Here is a 21,934-nt window from a genome sequence, read left to right as displayed (position 1 = left end):
AGAGTCTTATTGTAAAAAAAAAAACTCCAGTACTATTACTATTCCCGCATCAGTCGTCAAGCTTTAATCACTTTCACGTTCAGTGACCGTTCTGTATCTCTCAGCTTGTCCAGAAAAAAAATGTTTTTTTTAAGTGGTGGCTCAAAGCCAAATTACATTTCCTGACTGTAGAGGGAGCCCAGGAGCAAGAAATTCCAATTTTCCATAGTGTTGCTTTAATGAGCAGGAATTTGTTGGTTGTTTTTTTTCAGCAGTGGTTCCTTTTGGATTACAGACTTTTGGTTCACATACAATGGTGTTTTAAAAAAAAAAAAAAAAAAAAGCACATCCTGATGTCCTCTAGTATTGATCTTTGTCACAGTGGGTTTCAGGTCTTAAAGAAAACACAACACACCACACTTTGAAGTATTTTTGATTTATTAATGAACAAGTTGGCAACTTAATCACTCTTGAAAAAAGGATGACATTTGATGACATTTAGCTGATTGAATACAGCCAGATTTGAATTCAGCTAGCCCAGCTGAATGTAAACCTCATTCATATTGAATACAGTGATGTGGTCACTACAAGCCCATAATTCAAAGAAACCCCTGGAGGTACGAGAGAAAAATTAAGTTAAAACTAGGTCAATATATACTGGGTTCTAGGACATGACCACATCATGGTCCCAGCTGTAACACTTTATGGACAAAAGTATTGGGACACCAGCTCGTTCGTTGTTTTCCCAAGAGTATGAAGAAAGTCTCTACTGTCCAGGAAAGGCTTTTTACCAGATTTTGGAGCATTCCTATGACGATTTAACAACATTCAGCGACGAGTGATGATGTTGGATGAACCCCACCCCACCCTTTTCCACGACTCCAAAGATGGAGCACCATCATTCCAGAGAACACAGTTCCACTGCTCCACAGCTGCTTGCAAGGCTTTATCTCCCTCTACATAGGGTCACTGTACAGGGAGGAAAATCTATAATCTAAGGGCCTGTGACTGACAGGGGTCCAAAAAATGTATTATTTGAGTATTTTGGCAGAATGACATTAGGCCTGGTGCCAGTAGGTTCCTTTTTATCTGCTCCAGACAGTCCTATTCCAGACAATCTATGTTTTTGCATCTGTCAGCAATTGGTGCAACTTACCAAGTGGCTGAATGCATTCATTAAAAGGGGTGTCCATAAACCTTTGGACATATAGTGTATCTACGAATTGAGAACCTGGGAAACTCCTGGAGTGAAAGATCTGACAAAATATCCCCAAATACCCCCAATGATCTGCAGGGATGTCTAGTCTCATGTAAGGTCAGTGTTCATGACTCCAGTTTTGAGAATGGCATTCATGGGAGAGCAGCAAACATCAATGCCTGTTTCACAAAAACACGACAATCCCTAAGCCTTTTCTGATAGTGGTTTATGGACAGACCAGTCCAAGGTGTATGTGTAGCCATTTGGACAACCCTTTATGTGGAGGAGGAACATGCCTAAAGCCCCTCCTCCCAAAATTGAACATCCTAGAAATGTCATTTCTACGTTGTTCACATGTTTACGACAGTCGCCACCCTCCACCACTCTGTCTTCTCCCTTTAACCCTATCCTCCATCCTTCCAGGCTTCACTTATCAGAGGAGGGACTGGCTTCCTTTCACAAGCAGAAGACCCCTGGACGCCAGCCCAAACTCCTTAAAGTTCTCCTCCTCTTTTTTTATAGTCTTCTCCCAAATCATCATTATAAGCTGAAGGCATGTTCCAAGCAAAACTAGCAAAAACAATAGCATAAGCTAATTCTGCATTTAACAGCAAGAACATGGCATATACCAACGTACCAACATGGTGACTGTAGTTTCACTCAGTGGGGAGTTTTTCCTGCTTCAGGACCTAAACAACATGCTATTATTGAAGGACCCATGAATTCTGTTCTGCACCAAATACTTCTTCAATAGACTGTATATGTTCATCTGTCCATGAGTTGACGCTAAAACATACACAGGGCCTCTAGGACTTGAACATTTCAATAACACTTAAGAAGATCACGTTTCATACTTTATTTCAAATAAGGTACCTTATTTATTTTCCTTTTCCATGAATGTTGTATCCATTTTTTTACGTATTAAGGACAGGAGAACGAAAAATATCCATGCTGCATAAAACAAAAGCAGATGTATGATCTAAAACACACTGGGAAATATGTTCTAGGTCATCTGTAATGCAGTTTTTTGATGCTGCAGCATCCAAAGCAGCAGCTAAAAACGAATGCCCCATCACAGTAACTAAACAGTGCCCAGATGGCACAGGGTTTAAAACTAAAAGTCTTTCAGCAATACAGCCAGCAGTTGCCCTTAAAGTGCAATAGTGGAAGCAGCCTAGCGTCGGTTGCACAGACACACATTTCCTTCAGATTAGCAGCAGTGTCTGATTTGCATTCAGTATCCCTGAGAAGGGGGGAGGATATGGATGTAATAAGGATCTGAGGTAGGGAGGTAAGGGCCTGCATGGGTCAAAAACTGTCCTCCTCCTGTGCTGCAGTCCTGTCTGCTGCTTTGATTTTGGCGCTGGCCACTCCTTGCAGGAACTTCCAGTCCCCCTCATTCTCACAGCGCTGGACGTTGCTGAAAAAACGCTTAATCAAGCTCTTTGCCTCCATTTTTACTGCGGGAACACAGACAAAATCACATCAGTTCATTTCAATATACAGAAATCAATCTTTCAAAAGACACACACACAGACAATAAGGAAGAAAAAAAGGAAGAAAGAAAATTATTCTAATTATTCTAATTAATCTAATTTATGGAAAAAAAAAATCCAGCATAGACATGTTTGGTGTCCAGGTTTCTTTGGTTGGTAGCAATAATTTTAAGAATAAACAGAATATTAACTTTACAAATGTATTCAGAATTTCATATTTTAAATACCAAAACCCCAAAGGACTGCTTAATATGGCTTAATTAAGAAGTTGAAATAGACTATATTGTTCTATTTATTGTTAGTCATTTTTATTGTATTGTGTAACAGCAACTAGTTGCTACATTTCCTTTGGGATCAATAAAGTGTCTGTCTGTCTGTCTGTCCAACTATCCATCCATCCATATATCTATCCATCCATCCATCCATCCATCATCCTTCCATCCATCCATATATCATCCTTCCATCCATATATCATCCTTCCATCCATATATCATCCACCCATATATCCATCCATCCACCCATATATCCATCCATCCACCCATATATCCATCCTTCCATATATCTACCCATCCTTCCATCCATCCTTCCATCTACCCATCCATCCATCCATCTACCCATCCATCTACCCATCCATCCATCCATCTACCCATCCATCCATCCATCTACCCATCCATCCATCTATCCATCCTTCCATCCATCCATCTTTCCATCCATCCATCCATCCATATATCCATCCTTCCATCCATCCATATATCCATCCTTCCATCCATCCATATATCCATCCATATATCCATCCATCCATATACCCATTCATATATCCATCCATATATCCATATTTCCATCCATATATCTTTCTTTCCATCCATCCATATATCTTTCTTTCCATCCATCCATATATCTTTCTTTCCATCCATCCATCCATCCATCCATAATGGTATTTCTTGCTCCCGGACTCCCTCTAGTGTCGGGAATTGTAATTGGCCTCTAAAGGATTTCTGCATTTCTTCTTATATCCTCTAATATGCCTCAGTAATACACAGTTCTTGAAAGCACTGTTCTGCTCGTTTCAACATAGTTACACAGCAGTTAGTGATTAGTGTCGCACATTTCTTACCTTTCCCACGATCCTTAGCTTTTCCTTCTACAAGCAGATGGGAGAGAAAACGCGCAAATGACTTGAACAGGTCCTACGAGAATGAAAGACAACATTCTTGTAAGCAAACAATGTATATTACTGCACTAATGTGCTCAAATTTGTCCATTTGTCGTGAAGTTTTCACATACTGCCAACAGCATTAAAACAGATAGCTGTAATACATACATACATACATAAAAGATGTTTTGACAGGAAAGCAATGATCCACAAAACAGACATATACAGGATAAGGGAAAAGTGAACACTAACCTTCGTAGCAAACTTGCCCTTTTTATAGAAAGGATCCAGTATTTTCACCACAATGTCCGCTGCCTCTTTCAGTGTCACTGGCTGATGTGGAATCTGATCGATGTGCGGGTTTAAACCCTCCACCTTGTGCTCCTGCAACACAGGGTTAAAAGTCACCCTCCTTTTGCTGTCGTTGGGTGGGCGGCAGAATCCAACACGACTCTCTTTCGACTCTCTTTCCTGACAGGGCTGCAAGAAAACAAACGAACCAATGTGAGGCACAGATCCGGATACAGCAAGTACAATTGCTGGATGTGACATTAGAAAGAAAAAATCAATTGTCAAATATGTCTAATTAAGAGCTGAAGAGGTCATTACTGTTTCTGATGGCACTTGTGAGGCATCAGACTGTGACTCCTTCCTGTATGGCAAGTAAAAGGTGGAAGACAGCAAAGAACACACTGAGGGCATCCCAGAAACATCTGCCATTATCAATAAACACAGCAATAAGAGTTGAAAACAAACACCTACCCAACTCCATGATGCTCTAGCACTGCTGCAGCATCCTCAGTCTTGGTTGTTTGCTCCTCTGTAGTGTTCACATCCATAGGACAAATATCTACAGCATGGTTCTCCACATGCTTGGGATTCTCTATACCGTTTCCCACATCTGCAAAACTTGCGTCTACAGTGTTATTAGAGTTTGTGTCTACAGAAGAGGCTGAGATTGGAACATTGCCTTCCTGGGCTACAGGAACAACAGATGAGGCAGCTGAAGGCTCTTCCTTTCTTCGATTGCTGTCCATCTTCTTCCCGAAGTACTGAGATATACAGTGCGAGTCCTTGGCCGCCTCTGCTAGTTTCTGCTGTTTCTTACTAAGGGCTTTGCCCGCTTTCTTGTTGGGGCTGCTAGAGGAGGTGGCTTTGTCTTTGGAGGAAGACGAGGTAGAGTGAGATGTTTTGGTTCTTTTGCTGTCTTGTTTTTTGTCCTGCTCCAGTTCCTCATAAGCAGGTTCTTCAGAAGGGGACATCTCGTTCTGGGAGGACTTCAGAAGGTCCGCTGCTGTCTGGAAGGGGTTGGACGACCCACGGAATCCAGCTCCTACACGCTTCCTCTTCAGCTATACAGGGGAAACAGAAATTCAGCATGAAATATCAATGTTTTGCTGCAAGGAAGAATACGATTGAACGGCAGAACCAATGGCCTGGTGCCAGAACCAAAATTGAGAAATTTGTGAAGGTGACATGAGATCCAAACCTATTATTTTAAACAGTAGATGAGTGTTGGAAAAATCTGACTTACTGAATAGACCTGAGAGGCTGAAGTAAAGCCCTGCTGCTCTTCAGGGACAGATAAAGAAGAGGTGGAAGCTGCTTCCATTTGAGTCTCCTTCCTTTCCTCTTCATTCACACTAGAGCCAAATGAATCTCCATTCTCATCAACTTGGGGCACCGATGAATCACCCATACCCTTTTTCAACTCAGATACCTGGAACATGAAAAAATTTAATGGCCAGTAAATCCAGTATCCAAGCAAAGTAAATGGTCAGAATGATGAGAATCATTCCTATAAATTAATTAATTAATTAATTATTAATAATAATAATAATAATAATAATAATAATAACAACAACAAAAACCAACAATTCAACATGAAACTGGTCAGAAAATAAATTAACCTGAAGCATTGGGTACACTACAGGACTTAGCAGTAGTCGTAGCAGTTTATAAAACTACTGGATATGACCATTGCACAATAAATGACTAGGAATCATACACTATACAGCAACCTGTTGCTGGGACACACCAAACACGCCCCAAAGCATGTGTGCCTCATGTTGCCTGAGACACACAGATTCACGCCTCCCTATTTGCGCAGACCCAAAACAAAAGGAAGGTAAAAATACACCTTTGTGTGAGGTCGTGTTGGGGAAGATCGAGTTAGAGTGGTCTGTACAGACTGCAGAGGAAGTTGAAGGTGAACAGCACAGCACATATGCTGCATTATTTAAGATGGAAATCAGGCAACTAATAAATAAGACCCGGCCTAATAACTGCCTTAAAACCCAGCTTTCTGTGCTCGGCTTTCACTGGCTATAGACAAGATCCTTTCAGACTAAACCGCAGACTTAAGATAAGGTTATTTTAGCCCTGATTCTCAATCTGGCCAGTAGTCTGTGCTGGTTGGCTTTAGTCTGCAGACTTTTCATCCGCCCGAGTCGACTGTTGGAGAGAGAATCGAGTAGTGTGTGAGGGTCCCCCCCCCCATTGACCAAACGTTGACTCTAATCTAGTAGTGTATACTGGTCAGCGACTCAATCTGAACGAGTCCCATCAATAGTCAATGAAAATGGGCATTTTTAGACAGTTGTTAGACGGTTTCTATGTAAATGACCATAATTAACCAGCTTAACATTACATTCTGGCTCTAGTACATGTCCGACACTGCAGCACCATTTCGTATCAACATGTGCTGTGCAATTTACCTCCAACTAGCCTGGCACTCTATACAGACCATGTTGACCCAGTCTTTCCACCCACGACCTCATTTAAAGTTGTTTTTCACGTTATGTTCATTTTGGGTCAGCACAAATGATGGTGCGAATCTGCACGAGGCACAAGCGTTTTTGGGGCGTGCTTGGTTCGGTCCAGCAACAGGTTGAAGTAGTGTAATAGATGATCCCTGGTCGTTTAGTGTGCGTTTAGTGTGGACCGTTTTTTACATTCGCCTTAAAAATCAGGAAAACTTAAGTAGGCTTAAGTACTTTCACATACAGATGCTGGTCATTAAATTAGAATATCTATATATATGAAAAAGTTTAGTTATTTCAGTAATTCCATTCAAAAAGTGAAACGTGTATATTATTTTCATTCATTACACACAGACTGTATATTAATAGACAGGTTTCACTTTTTGAATGAAATTACTGAAATAACTCAACTTTTTCATGATATTCTAATTTTATGACCAGCACCTGTAATATTGGTGGTGAATATTGGTGGTTCACGGCTCTGAGATAGCAGACAATACGCTTAAAGATAGCAGACAATAGGCTCACCCTCTTGAGAACTGCAGCCTTGTAAAGGTTTGCTGACTTGCACGATCTGAATACCTCATACTCTATTTCTACAGCCAGAGAAATTGTGTCAGAGCTGAAGAAGGAAAGAAAACACAGGAAATTGGCTTGGAATTGAATGAGAACAAAGAAAGGTCCCTATAAAAGAGCTACATGTCAACACCACCAATGACAGAATGAGGATGTACAAAATACTGGTCATTCTACACCCTTCTTTTTTAGGCAGATCATATAATGTATATTCACACTAAATAAGCAATTTCAAAATCAGGTAACAGTAACTGACCAAGAAATGCAGAATTTCACACTCTTATACCCTCCAGAATGAACCTGTTGCTTGAATTTATTAACAAGATACTACTGACTTGAAAATGTAGTTTTTAGTGCTGTATTGTGCTGAGTTATCAATTCAGCTCACTTCAGTCACTCTGTAAGCAACTGAACTCAATATATAGCAGGCATTTTAGAGCTTGATGGGGCAAATATGTAAAATGCATAACTCAATACAACCAGGAGCATTCTGTGCTTTTATTTATAAATATATTATATATTTTAGAAAGTGTAACTCTTTGGTGTAAATGTGACTATCCAGTAAATAACCTTGCTCACATTTGCTTATTTTAGGCACAGTATAAAAAGGTGAAAAACTGATGTCAGTAATTTGGAGGGTGTGCCATCAGTGCTTCTTCTGTTACGTTCTGCTCATTCAGAACTAGCGTTAGCATTACATTTACATTCATGACATTTAGCAGACGCACTTATCCAGAGCGACTTACAAGGTTACTTGTATGTATTAATACCTGTGTGGGTGATTTGTCAAGGACTCCTGCAGAAGAGACAGGCAGTGCTCCCGTGCCTAATGAGTGTACATACACACACACACACACACACACACACACACACACACACACACACACACACACACAAAAACACACAAATAAGTAACGATTACAGACATTTAACAGCATAATTATTTGCTCTTTTTCCTTTCTATGACTGAATTGTCTCATAGCACTGTTCTATAAAAGCAATAAGCCACTTCAGGGGGTCAAGAAGCTGAATTTAAGACCAGCAATGCCTGGGGTCTGCCACTAGGAGGCAGTTCTCTTCCATCTCTTGCGCTGTCCCTGACAAACCAAGCTTTAACTCTTTTTCGCAAGGCTTTTGGATTGTTTAGTATGCAGTTCAACACTGTGAGCTTCAGGAAGTCTGTCCACTTTGATTTCAAGACCCCACAGACTTTATCCATTCCACTGGCAATATATTATTAAAACCGATTACATCATTAAAACCTTAATAAAACAAGTATAGTATTTTTACTTATATAAAAGAAGCCAGCCTTACAAAAGTGCTTTTTCCCCACAGCGATAGACCCCAAATGCAAGCTACCTTCGAGCTCTGACCCAACCAGAAATTAGTCACATAATAACCCTAATGCGACAATTTGCAGGCAATTTACAATTTCTCAATTCCTAGAAACTGAAAGTATCTGTGATGAAGAACAAAAAATTTAATAGTTTTAAAAGATATTAGTGTTCTAATACTTCTGTTCGGACACTCAGAAAGTATTCGTTCCACCACCTTGGTGCCAGGACAGAGAATACTCAGGACACTGTCTTCCATGTGTCCTGAGAGATGGTGGGTCCAGCCGGAGAAGAACGAAGGATTCCTGGTGCAAATTGGATTTTACCATTGCCATTAGTTAGGGAAGCTTTGTAGGCCAGCGTCAGGGCAGTGAAAGGTACGCAGCAGGAGAGGGACATGTGTAAATTCTGACGAGTCAAGCTGCTGCGTTGTGGATCAGTTGCAGGGGCCCGATAGCATGCATTAAAAGACCAGCCAGAAGTGAAATGCAGTAGTCAAGTCTTGACATGACAAGATCCTAACCAAGTACCTGGGTGTCCTCCCTAGAGAGAAATGGGTGAATTCTCAGAATGTTGCAGAGGAGAAAGAAATTTGCATGACCAGGTCAGGTTCGTAAAATGTGTCATGAAAGATAACTGGTCATCAACAGCTACACCCAGGCTATGCGCTTCTGTAGATGTAGTGATCAAGGAGTTCCAAAAGGAATTTGAGAGATCACTGTGACGACCTCTAGCTCCCAGAACGTAGACCAGTTCTGTCTTGCTTGGGTTGAGCATTAAGAGACTTTACCACAGGACTTCCACAGGAATCATGACTTATCAGCACGGGGTAGGAAGAGTCAGTATAAACTCAATTCTCAATCAGCCACAACACTGATCAGCTCATCTATAGCGGCATCTGTCAAGGAATGGGCTACATTAGGCTGCAACAGCCAGCTCTTGAAGGTGACGTGATAAAAACATAAAAAAATTAAATCTGTGCCACTTTGACCAAGGGTCAAATTCTCACGACTAGATGACTGGGTCAGAGCTTATCCAATGCATCAGTCTTGTGGGGGTTTTTTTCTGGTGTGCAGTGGTCAGTACCTAGCAAAAGTAATTCAAGAAAAGACGCAGGTGAACCAGCAACTGGGTCATGGACACCTAGGGTTCACTGATGCAATCCACAGAGGTCCCACCTAAAAGGGTCTACTGCTAATTTCTTGGTGCCAGATACCACAGGACAGCTTCAGAGGTCTTGTGAAGTCCATGCCTCGAACGGCACAAAGGGCACCTACTCAATATTAGGCGCCAATGTAATGGCTGTTCGGTGTACACAGAAAAAAAAAAAAAGCCAGAACCTGGAAAATGACTGAAATCACTGAGAAACTGCAGTGCTTATTTCATTACCCCACCTCCACATGTAATCCTAATCCTGTCTGGATCGCACACAAGACACAGAGATTCCACGTCTGTGTGTGTTGAGGATCATTTTAGAGAGGTCCCTAAAGTCAAATGACAGTTGCTTTGATCACTCAATTGAACGGTGACCTGCAAGTTGGCACCTGCTGGCCTCTGCTAGATTAAAACTGAACTGTCTGAGTCGTATTCTAGTGCGGCTCACTGGGAGCAGCTGCCAGAGGCTATTACCTTCACTGTGAGTCTGGGGATTCTCTGGCTGCTGGCCTCCTTTAATGGACAATCAGCATCTGAAAGCACACACACTCTACACAGTATAACATTCGCTTCCATATGTGGTAGTACAGCATGACATGGTTATTTGATGTGGACTGTAGCAGAGTATGTTTTCAAATATCATTTGAATATACTGAATTTAACATTTAAATATACTAAATTTTAAATATCATTTAAATATACTGAATTTATCATTTAAACATACTGAATTTTAAAAATCATCAAATTTATTGAATAAATATACTTAATTTGAATTATCTTTTCACAATTAGTTCTATTCAAAGTCATTTTAGAGCATTTCTATTGGTCCATTTATCATAGTATTCATATAGACACAAAATAAATAACTACTGTTAGATTCCGATTATGCCAAAAAAACAAACAAAAAATTATTACACCATATACATATTATAAAGGAATTTATACATAAACAGATATAACAGAATAATAAATAATAATTAAACCATAAAAAATAAAAGAATAAAAAATATCCTATATATCTATTCAACTCAATACATGCTCAACTGATTAACACCATTTTTTAACCCTGTGGACCTGAATCAATAAAGTTGTGGACTGATTGACAGGACTCTAGGACTCTAGATTGTGGCCAGATTCTATCTGTATCCAACATAAATGTTGAATATGGTTCTCTTGTCTTGTCTTGTCCTGACTCTGACTGAATATCTGAAAGACCAAACGAATGAAAACCTAACCTTTCACCAAGCTTTCATTTGAACCAGCAACCTGCTTGAATCATTCTGCTTCAAGAATTAGCACCAGGCTAAACACTACTCCCACAGTCCTCAAGTTAGTGTCACTCACACATCTTGTCTCAGCAGCATGAGTAACATCTAATTTGCAATGTTGTATTCTTCTGACTCCCACGCAGCTTAAGACAAGTGTCACATTAAGTCAGACCTGAACTGAACCTGTTGCTTGGGTCTGAATTTGAGTGGCAGTAAAATAATAAATCCTCGTACTCTTCAGTTGAGGCACACTCAGTGTAAAATGAGCACTACAGCACTTTGGGCAAAAGCTCTGGAGTTATGACTGAGATCTGCTGCTAAAAATGAACTCTGGCTGAGCTACAAGTCCACCTAGAGAATTTTGTACAAGAAATTTGCACAAAAAAGTTTTGCACAGTGACAACTCAACTGGGGATTTCAAGGATTGCACAAATCCTGTCAGATGTTGAATATGTGCAAACATCATGAAGTCAACGGCCTTTAGGTAAATAATGATACCAAATGAACAGGAGCAATGCGCAACATCCACCCTGGTCCTGGAGGTACCCTGCCCTGCACATTTTAGTGCTTTAGTACCCGATTCAACCAATCAGCTCATTGACAAACCCTCTCAGAGTTTCAGGGGGTGTGTAAAAACAGGAAGTGCACTAAACTGTGCTGGGCAGGGAGCCTCCAAGACCAGTGTTGAGAAACACTGATCTAGGCAACCACATCAGGCTGTTACACATTCTTCCAGTGTGGTGGGAAGCTTCTGAAATGGGCACATTTGGCTGAAAATCTGATTGGCTGAGCTGTGTTGTTGTTGTAAATAGCAGGATGTTTGCAGTTTAAGCCAATGAGCTGACAATCTACTGTCCTAACAACTACAACTAGGGTTAGAGAACCCAGCAGTTCCTCAGTTGATCATCACACTCCCTCCAGACGATCATGAGCGTTATGGTAACAACTCTGCAAGTACATAACAGACCACACTGATGAGCCAAAACATTAGAACCACCCACAGATGACGTGAATAGCCTTGATCGTTTTGGAACAACAGCGTGGGGATATACAATATATGTCCAAATGTTTGTAGACACCCCTTCTAATGAATGCATTTTCATCTGACATCCTGACCTTACCAATGTACTTGTTGATGAGCCCCACAGCAATGCTCCACTATCTAGTAGAGCTTTTTCTGAACAGCAGAGACAGTTACTCCAACAAAAGCAGAATAAACTCTCATTAATACCCTTGATTTCTGAAGAAATCATGAATATGCAGGTGTCCAAATACTTTTGTACATATGGTGTATGTTAATCTGGAATATTAATCCTCAAAGGTAACTGAACAATTAAGCTCTCATAGACAACTTGTTGGATGTGGGCAGAATGCCATGGTCTCCTAATTTCCCAAATCTGTATTCGATCATGCATATATGTGGGATAAGCTAGAACACACCCAGTCCATGGCAGTTCCAGCTTGTAAATTGCTGGACCTAAAGGGTCTGCTAATAAGATTCCACATGACACCTTCAGAGGTCTTGAAGAGTCAGCAGGTCGGAGTTTGTGAAGGACCAACAGCATTTTTAAGAAGGCATCGTGTTTTGGCTCATCTATATGTAACTTGTGTCTCCTACCAGCTTCAAGCACTGTGTTTGCCTCAAGTTGTATACACCACGGCTGGATCTCGAATGGCTCACTAATCTTTATGTGAACTATAAAATGTCTTCTTTTTTGGCTGCACTGTATGCCTGTAAATTGTGAAGATTGCCTAAATCAAAACAGCTTTTTTGAACATATTATGCACCATTTGGGGAGAGGAGCGGTTACTGTGAAAGCCGTCACACATCAGACAGTGCCCATAAATTCAAAACCATTGTTTTTAACACCAGTCATTTAATACCATTATTTAAAATTCCTCAGCCCATCCCAGTGCAAAGGTTTTTCTCTGGGTAAGGATGTTCTGCTTCTGGTGTTGGTTTCTCCCCCACAAAATAGTAAGAGGAGGCATATGGATGGTTGGGTGGAAGTTTTAAATTTAGCCACAGACCACAGACTTGGTCCTCTACTTTGGAAGGAGGTGGATACAAGTTACACGGTACCCCACATCCCATTCCAGTCTTTTGTGTTGTGTTCAGAACACTGTTGTTCGAGCATAACTCTCCTCTTCTTCCAATTATTGCGACACCCTCTAACGGAGCATAATACACTACTGATTGTATGTTAATGGATCTGAAAGTTCGAACAAAGTAAACAAAGATCCCCCCCCTTTACTAAAAATAAATGAAATTATTCATGAAAAAATGCAACACAGAACAATGGTAGAAAGTTCTCTCCATCAGTGGTGTACAGTTGCTTGGTAACTACTAGAGTTTTGATTTTCTTTAGATGCCGGAGATTTGCCACCACTTTCCTCGGACCCTGTCAGGTTGGGCTCAAGAAAACGGTCTGTGATGCAGGCCTACGTATTTGTTTCTTCTTCTAATTTTTATTTTATATAAAGCTATGGCTAAAGCTAATTGCAGCGTGCACGCTTGAGCTCCTCCACTTGTCCGCATTACACTTGACCTGCAGCGCTGTGCGTAGTTTGCCAAACATTGCCTCGCCTGTGATGTATTTTTTTTTCTTATATTAACCTATTGTAACCTAAATGCAGAATTAACATATGCAATAGCATTTGCATTTGCAGCAATCTGAGCATTTGCACCAGCTATTTAGTTTGTGTTGATTAGACTATAGTTTGTTTGATAGGCTATTATAGGCCTTTATTATTTAAAGAATATCCGATGTTATCTGGGTTCATTTTGCATGTAAATTATGATATTGTTGTTGGCCTATTGCAGTTTGATGATAGGATAATGCATAGCCTTATTGCCGTTTTTGCGCTTAATATAAAAATATTTCAGAATGTATTTTATTTTATATTCTTAAACCTTGTTAAATCATCTTAGACATCTGCCGATGTTTAGACCTGTGGATCATAAGTAGCATTGTTGGTGTTTTAATCATTTGGAGTTGCATTCTTAAATAACAGGCCTCTGCTTCTTCTTCCGTGTTGCACTGTTCATTAGCATCATTCTGAACAGATTTCACTCATTCAACTCAAAATTGTAGTTAAAGCTCAGTTTAACTCTCTACTTACTAAAAAAATGTTTAAAACGGGTTTAAAATAGGCTCGGGCGGGAGTTTACAGTGCGGGGCGGGCTCGGACAGAGCGGTCTTAGGTAGGGTCGGGCTGGATTTTTTTGACTGCTGAAACCTGTATAAGAACTACTTCACTGCTAAAAATAACTTGTATCCATGCTCTTACTTGCTATCTTACCTTTTAGATCTCACACTTTTTTTCTTTTTAAACCAAGAAACAAACACTGAGAAAGTTTTATTTTGATGGAAGCATACACACAGCATGGTGCAGGAATAAAAATGAGTTCATGGGCTCCAACTCATGCAGTTCTACACAATAGCTGAACATGCATGCCATATGTACCTTGCTGAGGTGTGCTACAATGGTGGAATACTAACCTGGTGGAACAAAAGACTCCTTTGGGCCACCTGACACCTGTGAATAAATACAAAAACAAACAGGCATGTAACAGACAGGCATATGAAAAAAGAAAAATCACAGTATCAAATGGTACAACGCACTTTTATGGTCTTCTATTGGAAATAAAGGACTAACCCAAGACAAAAACTAATGCGGTTGTGAATAAAGTCACTTGGAAAACTGAGATGCTTGGCTAATCCTGACTTTCCAGCTTTTTCCCCCCTTCCACCTCCCCCATGTGTCTGTTTGGCCTTCCTTATAAACTGCTGGACTGGAATAGGTTTAAGGCTGGTGGTGAGTTTCATTCTGAGCAAAAACTGTAGCCAACAGCTGGAAAACATATGTGTGTATGGGGGTGGGGTGTGAGTGTGTGTGAGAATGAGAGTGGAAAAATGAGATGGAGCAAGAGAGCGAAAAGAAAGGGGAAAGAATGCACCGAGATGTTGCTCAGGCCAAGCTAGAGGCTAACTGTTTGTGGCTGTTGGCATGTTGTGTATGCATGTAAATAAGCTTGTTATAGAACGGATATCTGCGGTTCCAATACTTGATTGGCTGAGTCGTGTTTAAAGCCATTGTAGCATACTTAATACACTGACCTCTGCAGTTTGTGCACCAAGTCACTACAACCGTTTGTTTAAACTGAGCCCCTGCAGATCCAATGAGCTAAACGACTCCTTTAATAAAACTCTGTTAGGCTGTGAAGTTTCCTGAGTGGTTCACAGGAACTGTGGTCTGTGGTCAACAGCATCAAATATAGGCTGTGTCTAAAATGGCTCTGCGATCCCAGTGTAGTGCACTATGTGAGGACTATAACATTTTGCCTTCTACATGCCTATAGTGGACTATGTGTAGGGCTGCCATGGTAACGTTTTTAGGTACGATATGTTGTCCCAAAAAGAAATATGTGCAATAAATAATATTATTGTAACAAGACCATTTAATGCCTCTGATATAATGATAATATAATAGCATAATAATGTGAGCCATTTTTAATTATTATTATATTCTGACACTGGTATTGGAACCAGTAAATATCGTAAATTAATTAAAATGAAATAAAATAAAACCCATTTTTTTAAACTATGTTGATATATGTGCTATATTAAGGTCCACAGCAATTATTATCTATTCGGTCCTGACCCTATACTGTATGATAAGTTGACATAATCATCAGATAATATAATAATAGTGACATGCCTAAACTATGGGCCTGTTTACACCGAGCGCTAATATGAGTTTGTGGTGATCTGATCAAGTTCAGTTTTTACTTCCACATAAAAAGTCACGTTTAAACAAACCCCAAAATGCACGGTGATCAGATAACCATGTAAACACGTTTTCTGTGATCAGATTCTGTCAGGCAATTGGAAATATGTTCCATTTCCGATTCCAACTACCTGATGGGATTGGAAATACGTCTCCCTTGCATGTAGTTGTGTGAGCTCGTGTGTGTTCTTGCTCATGCTTTTACCGGTAGATTAGATTACAGAGATTACTCCTTTGCAGTTTAAATAGTTTGTTGCATTGTCTGATCAAGCCATTACAGGAATGCAAGACCCATCTATTGCTCCACCGTGTTGTGGAATCCTCACGGTACCCCTAAATTGTCGACAGTCTCCTGGAGCAGGTCAATTTCGATGAGAAACAGTTGTGTTTTCACGCGGGAAAGTAAAATCAGATACCATCTGCTCAGGCTGGGGACGCACTTTATTGACAAAGTGTAAACACTTGGTCAGACCTCAAAAGGCTCATGTTTTTGCTTGAGACCAACGTAGTGGGGTATTGATAAGGGACATCTGAAACGATGCATGCACATGGGACCTAGAACACTGAAAAGCGAAAGAGGTGACCAGGTTTCACCTTGCGTAAACTCATCTGCTTCTTAAACAGATCGCCAAACTCTTTCTTGCGTTTCTCAGAGTCGTCCTCTGCATCGTCCTCCCAGTCTTCATCATACCTGAATACACAAACACACATTTTCATACATCGTCAGGAGACGGGGGTCACAACTATGTCCTATACACGTACAAAAGGACATGGACAAAAGTATTGGGACATCTGCTCATTCATTGTTTCTTCTAAAATCAAAGGTATTACGGATTAGTCAGGATGCTGAATCATCACCAGCCCACCTCATCCCTAACTCCTACTCATCCCAAAAGTATTAGATGGAGCACTCATCATTCCAGAGACAGACAGTTCTACTGCTCCACAGCTCAAAGCTGGGAGGCTTTATACCCCTCTAGCCCATGCCTCGCATTAGGCATGGTGTCAATAGGTTCATGTTTATCTGCTCCAGAGAGTCCTATTCTACTGGCAATACTTCTCTACAGGGGCTAGAAAAGCTGGGTGTGTGCGCATTTGCACATCAGTGCCAGCAATGAGTGGAACTTGATGTAGCAGAATGCTAAATACAGAAGGGGTGTCCACAAACATTTGGACATGTAGTGTATGTAGGATTATACTTTCAGTTTATAAAACACAGCTTCTCTTCAAAGTATTTTAAACACTAAAACCATTTTGTTGGTTCTAACACCGCAGGACAACCACACATGCGCGCACACACACACACACACACACACACAGCTGCTTCTCACTTTCAGTTGTCTTCATCAATAGAAAAAGGCCTATTCTCTCGCTCATTCAGACCAGTGACCCAATCCCATGACTCACAGAACCTCAACAGAGACCACCAACGGTGGGTGAACTGACCTCTCAAAGCCGTAGCCTTTCTTTCCCCCAGCGTAGAGTTTGGGGTCAAAACCAAACGGCCCTCTGGGTTCAGAGCTCTGCGCAGGGCCGGTTCTGGTGCTGAGGGCGGTGGCTCTCTCCAGCTGAGCACGGACTAATTTAGGGTTACGGCAGTAGTCGCAGGCGCTGGCACAGTTGGGCTTCTGGTCTCCAAAGAACTGTGAGATGGTGGCATGTCTGCATCTGCAGAGGTGGAGAACATTTAGAGAAAGGTCATGTCAGTGTAAAGCAGGTGTTAAATGAAAGTTACATGGACAAAGCTTACAATAGTGGTATTCCCACCCTATTGCTTTCTTCATCTGTCTGATTTAGTCATAGTTTAGGCCTTTTGCTGATTATGTCTGCTCAAGCCCCAGACTACTGGTTTTAAATCTCTAAAATATGTATTTTAATACAAAAAAGAGGCATCATGGAATAAGCCTTCATCAAATGCTATTGTCAATATATATTCATATATGAATGCTGTTTAATGCTCAGAGTTAATAATCAGATGCTCTAAACATGCCCTGCAGCCTGCTCAGAACTGCTAGGATGTGTCAGATTGACAGTGGCTTCGAAGCGACAATGTAAACAACCCAGATAAAGACAAAAAAGGATATCTAAAATGCTAGCTAACTGTGAAGACCTCAAATCATGAAGCCAGTGGTATCTATTATTATTATTATTATTAGCATGTCAAAGTGGTGACTCAGATTCATGTATGCATGAATTTTGCCATGCGCTTATGTCACAGCATGAAGCTAATACTCAACCTTAAAAAAGCCGCAGTTACATTTCACCTCCTGCAAGTTCAGCACCATTTTAGGTGAAACGGAAATTTCCAGTAAAAAGCTGGAGAATAATTCCAGCTCCGTTGGTGCAGACATATTTGTTTAGAAATACAATGGTTAGAAGAGAATTATAATAATGAGTAGACTAGTCTTATCATACTGACTAGTTTTAGTCTGTTATTAAACTGGCAAGGGGTTTTAATGGACCCAAAAAACCTGAATCGATTTAAATCTGGTAGTGGTCCTTTGTCCTTTATATTGTGTCAAAATGTCATGATGAATGGACCATTAGAAAAGCTTTAAAATGACAGATTGAAATCTTCTTGAACTGACCTACATTTAAGGTTTAGAATCAAATCAAATCACGTTTATCGTCACATCACATTAACGCAGTTGTAAAGGTGAGTGAAAAAGGCGCAGAGTACCCCACGGTAGTAAAAACACAAATATATACAAAATAGAAATACAGAATACATACTGGATGCTGGATGAGACACCGGATAAGGTGTGAATTTAAGTGTAGTGTGAGTGGGGAGAAGTCTTTGGTGGGTGCAGTGTGACTGAGCAGGTGTCACTAAAGAAGGTTCCTTCTCCTGTAATGTTGCCATTTTGGAGATCTAAGATTTTTGAGTGTTCGCAACGACAAGATTGTTTGAGATCAAAAGATGAACTGGAATTTCAGCACTTATTTCCTGATGTTTACATGTTTAGATTTGACAAACAACTTAAAAGTAGTGTGGCCTTTCCCAGATGTTCTATGAGTAAAAGTGAGTAAAAGTGTAAAAGTGTAGGAACATATCACCAATTCTATCAAGCTGGTGACCCTCGGACATCTCTTTATATGACGTTTTTTCAGGTTTTTACAGAAGACTCTTTCAGTTGTTTCCCGTTTTGTGGGGTTTCTCCCTTCAATCTCGTCTTCGGGAGCTGAAATTCATGCTGAACTGGGGTAAGGTTTTCTGGTTAACCTAGCTAAGCCATTTTCACACTCAACTCGTTATGTGCTGCGCTCCCCACTCATGTCCACTCGAGCTGCCGGTTGGCTGCAACAGTGGGAGGTGCTTTCTGTAGCAAGGGAGTGTGAACAGGAAGGGATTTAAATTTAGATTTAGGCTAACTGAAACTCAGTATTAATCTCAACCCATCCCGCTATGTACAGCTCAGTGTGTGTTAAGAAACAGATAAAACTAGCCTTTCCTCCATGTTGGAGGGAACTACCAGACACACCCACTGCTCTTTTTTTGGCTGCCCTGAGCCTCTGCCAATGCACATTGCAAACAATTGAACTTTATATGACCCTCCTATGATGTCTGCTGCAGTGGACTCAGTTTACGGCTGAGATCCGTGAACCGAGAATCAAAGCATCTTAGATCAGATTGGATGGATTTCTCTATAAATTGGCAGACAAGGTTTCTATACACTTTTGAATTTATACTCCTGCTTCCATAACAAGTTACGTCATCACCAACGATGAGTGAGCTTGTTCCAGAGAGCAGGCATGCAAGCCTAAACCCTGACCCTACCACCACTGTGCTGGATCATGAGCTGACCCTTTCTTAATCTCCAATCTCTGGTCTTTCCATCACTTGAGGTTAGTCTTGGACTCATGATTCCTTAAGACTTCTGTGACGAGCATTTCTTTGCAAAATTCCTTCCGGCCTAATGAGCTGAGTGCTTTGGAACGGCCTCTATATTTCCACTCTCAAAGAATCTTGTTTTGAGGTTTGTCTTCAACACTTTCTGAGATCACCTGCTGGTTGTTCAACACATCTAGATGCGAGTATCAAGGAATGAAAGCTGAAATTCTGATCTACTGTCTAATATATGAATCTTTGGCTCCCGAACACAAATGTCACATGTGTAAAGCAAAAGCAAGAACAAAATAATTGGCCTTGCCATTACAATACTTTCCAAATGCCTGTCTGGCTGTTGCACCGAAAGAAGTTAAAGCACAGCTGTGTTTACTGTCACAAAGGTGGAACAAACTGGACTTTTTCTTTTTTTAGAACCACGAGTACAAAACGCTGCTGGTTAAAGTCCAGGTGCTCATCTATACCAAAACCTGGATGAAACCATTGAGAAACATAAAAATCATTTACAAGAAGTTCTGACCAGAGGAGGATGGGTCCCCCTTGTGAGTCTTGGCCCAAAAAGTTTTTTTCCTGAGAGGGTTTTCCTTCCCATTGCTGTCTTTGGCTTATGTTTTGTTGATCTATTGTCCCATCTTTTGATTCCTGTAAAGCTGCTTTGCGACCTCAGTTGTAAAAAGCATTATACAAATCTGAATCTGAATTAGAAAACATGTGTGTGTGCTAAAAACACTAGCTGTCAAGTTCAGTGTTCCTGAAACTATAGCAAACTTTAAGCTGGTTATAAATCTGGACAGTGCTGATTAGATCATTAGAATACAAGATAAGTATAATGAAGCAAATATCTTTTTACATTCACCTGTATTACCCTGCCTTGGAAAAATATGCTCTCTGGTGCTATGTTTACACAAATGTCGTGGAAGGGACGAGACAATATGGACGTCTAGACTTGAGCAACGAAGCACAATTTGACAGCACTAATCTGCTGAGGTTTCCATTGCAGTTACAGCTTCTACCACTGGGATAAAACCATGAGCTGATAAGAAAGGCCTGCTTTATTGACTCACGGCTGTGCAAATAGTGACACTTTATGGGTTAGATAACTTGGCTAATAAAACACTAAATGTTGAGGGCTGTGGTTGCTGGTTTAAATAACCATATTCTATTGCTATAATTAATGTTTATTGTGATAAAACACGCTTTTCTGAACATATTCCTCATCATCAGTATGACTGATCAACTGCAGCCTTTATGACAAAGAGTGTAATGAGCGTTGTTTAATGGGAGCACTGCAGTGTATTTTGAAAAGAAAAAAAATTTATGGTGTTTTTGAAAAATCGAAAACTGACGAGTGCTCGAGTGGTTCAGTGGAAAATGTCACTGCAACTACGACCAGAAGATGGTCGAATCCTGGTCATGCTGCTAGCTATTGGCACAGAGCGAGCACAACTGGCTTTGCTCTTTCCAGGGTGGGTAAATGGCTCCCTACGTCACTCGAGCCAATGCTGGCGTCTGATCAGAGCAGAATACACTGCACTTTCCTCAGAGCGTGTTGGCTGCCCGGTTGCATTGGCGGCAGTTTGGGAACAAGGTGGTGGTGGGGGGGAGCAGGCACTGGCTGGCTATGTACATCTCGCAGGAGTGTCTTCACCTTCCTAGTATCAGGGGCATTGCATGTGTTTGGGGAGAACATGTATGGGTTGGGTAATTGGTTATCCAAATTAAATCAAATCAGAAATAAAACTATTTCCCCCTTGTTATAAACACTTATACACAGAATAGAGCTGCACAACATTAGCCATTTTCTGTGATTTATATTCCGATATGTTCGACATGACCAAAAGTCAACGATCAAACATGACATGATATCAACAATGAACCTTATGTATCCAAGACTGGAGCAAAATATTAATATTAGGCAGGTATAATCTGCCTCTGGTAGATCTGGCATGGCAAATGAGAACAGTGCAAGTTTTACTTTTGTACCAAGCAGCAAAAAAAAAAAAGTTGCAGTATGATGTGTTTGATATAATTGATAAATATAATGCATAGAGTAACGTGAGCCATACAAACGTAATGTACTGCAAATGTATACCCAAGACCCATCAGGGTTGTCAAAGTATTTTGCACAACATTTCTATAGCTAGCTTACAGGCCAGAAGCTGATCTTCACCCCTCACAGTCAATGTGTTACTCCCAATTATACTGGACTACACAGCCAAAACAAAAGTAGCACTACACGGATTTCTGGTGTACAACACAATGAGTCACTGACCGATTACATAATCACTAGAACTGGGCGTATCACTCTTCTGTTTTACTGCTTCAGAGTTAAATAAAGACCTCAGTAAGCAAAGACCAAAAATCCATGAAAAAGA

General features: G+C 40.6%; 1 protein-coding gene across 4 annotated transcripts in view; it reads right to left on the bottom strand.

The window, feature by feature from the left end:
• Window positions 1-1,006: 1,006 nt before the first annotated feature.
• The window catches only part of recql5 (RecQ helicase-like 5), a 45,016-nt gene continuing 24,088 nt past the window's right edge, over window positions 1,007-21,934 (bottom strand). The window contains exons 8-19 of one of the 4 annotated variants that reach the window (XM_072693238.1): window positions 17,159-17,380; window positions 16,307-16,403; window positions 14,425-14,461; window positions 10,128-10,186; window positions 7,935-7,990; window positions 7,117-7,210; window positions 5,361-5,546; window positions 4,589-5,178; window positions 4,436-4,478; window positions 4,079-4,306; window positions 3,788-3,860; window positions 1,007-2,637 (exon numbers count right to left, since the gene is read on the bottom strand). In XM_072693238.1, the coding sequence (XP_072549339.1) occupies window positions 2,486-2,637; window positions 3,788-3,860; window positions 4,079-4,306; window positions 4,436-4,478; window positions 4,589-5,178; window positions 5,361-5,546; window positions 7,117-7,210; window positions 7,935-7,990; window positions 10,128-10,186; window positions 14,425-14,461; window positions 16,307-16,403; window positions 17,159-17,380 (1,837 nt within the window). In that variant the 3' untranslated portion in view covers window positions 1,007-2,485. Of the gene's footprint in view, window positions 2,638-3,787; window positions 3,861-4,078; window positions 4,307-4,340; window positions 4,479-4,588; window positions 5,179-5,360; window positions 5,547-7,116; window positions 7,211-7,934; window positions 7,991-10,127; window positions 10,204-14,424; window positions 14,462-16,306; window positions 16,404-17,158; window positions 17,381-21,934 lie in introns of those variants that run through there. The other 3 variants (XM_072693239.1, XM_072693240.1, XM_072693241.1) reach the window with 3 other exon arrangements.

Source organism: Salminus brasiliensis, chromosome 12 (genome assembly GCF_030463535.1).
Source record: "Salminus brasiliensis chromosome 12, fSalBra1.hap2, whole genome shotgun sequence".
Classification (NCBI taxonomy): Eukaryota; Metazoa; Chordata; class Actinopteri; order Characiformes; family Bryconidae; genus Salminus; species Salminus brasiliensis.
Note: the sequence above shows the minus strand (reverse complement) of the source record. Positions and strands in the feature narration are given on the sequence as shown.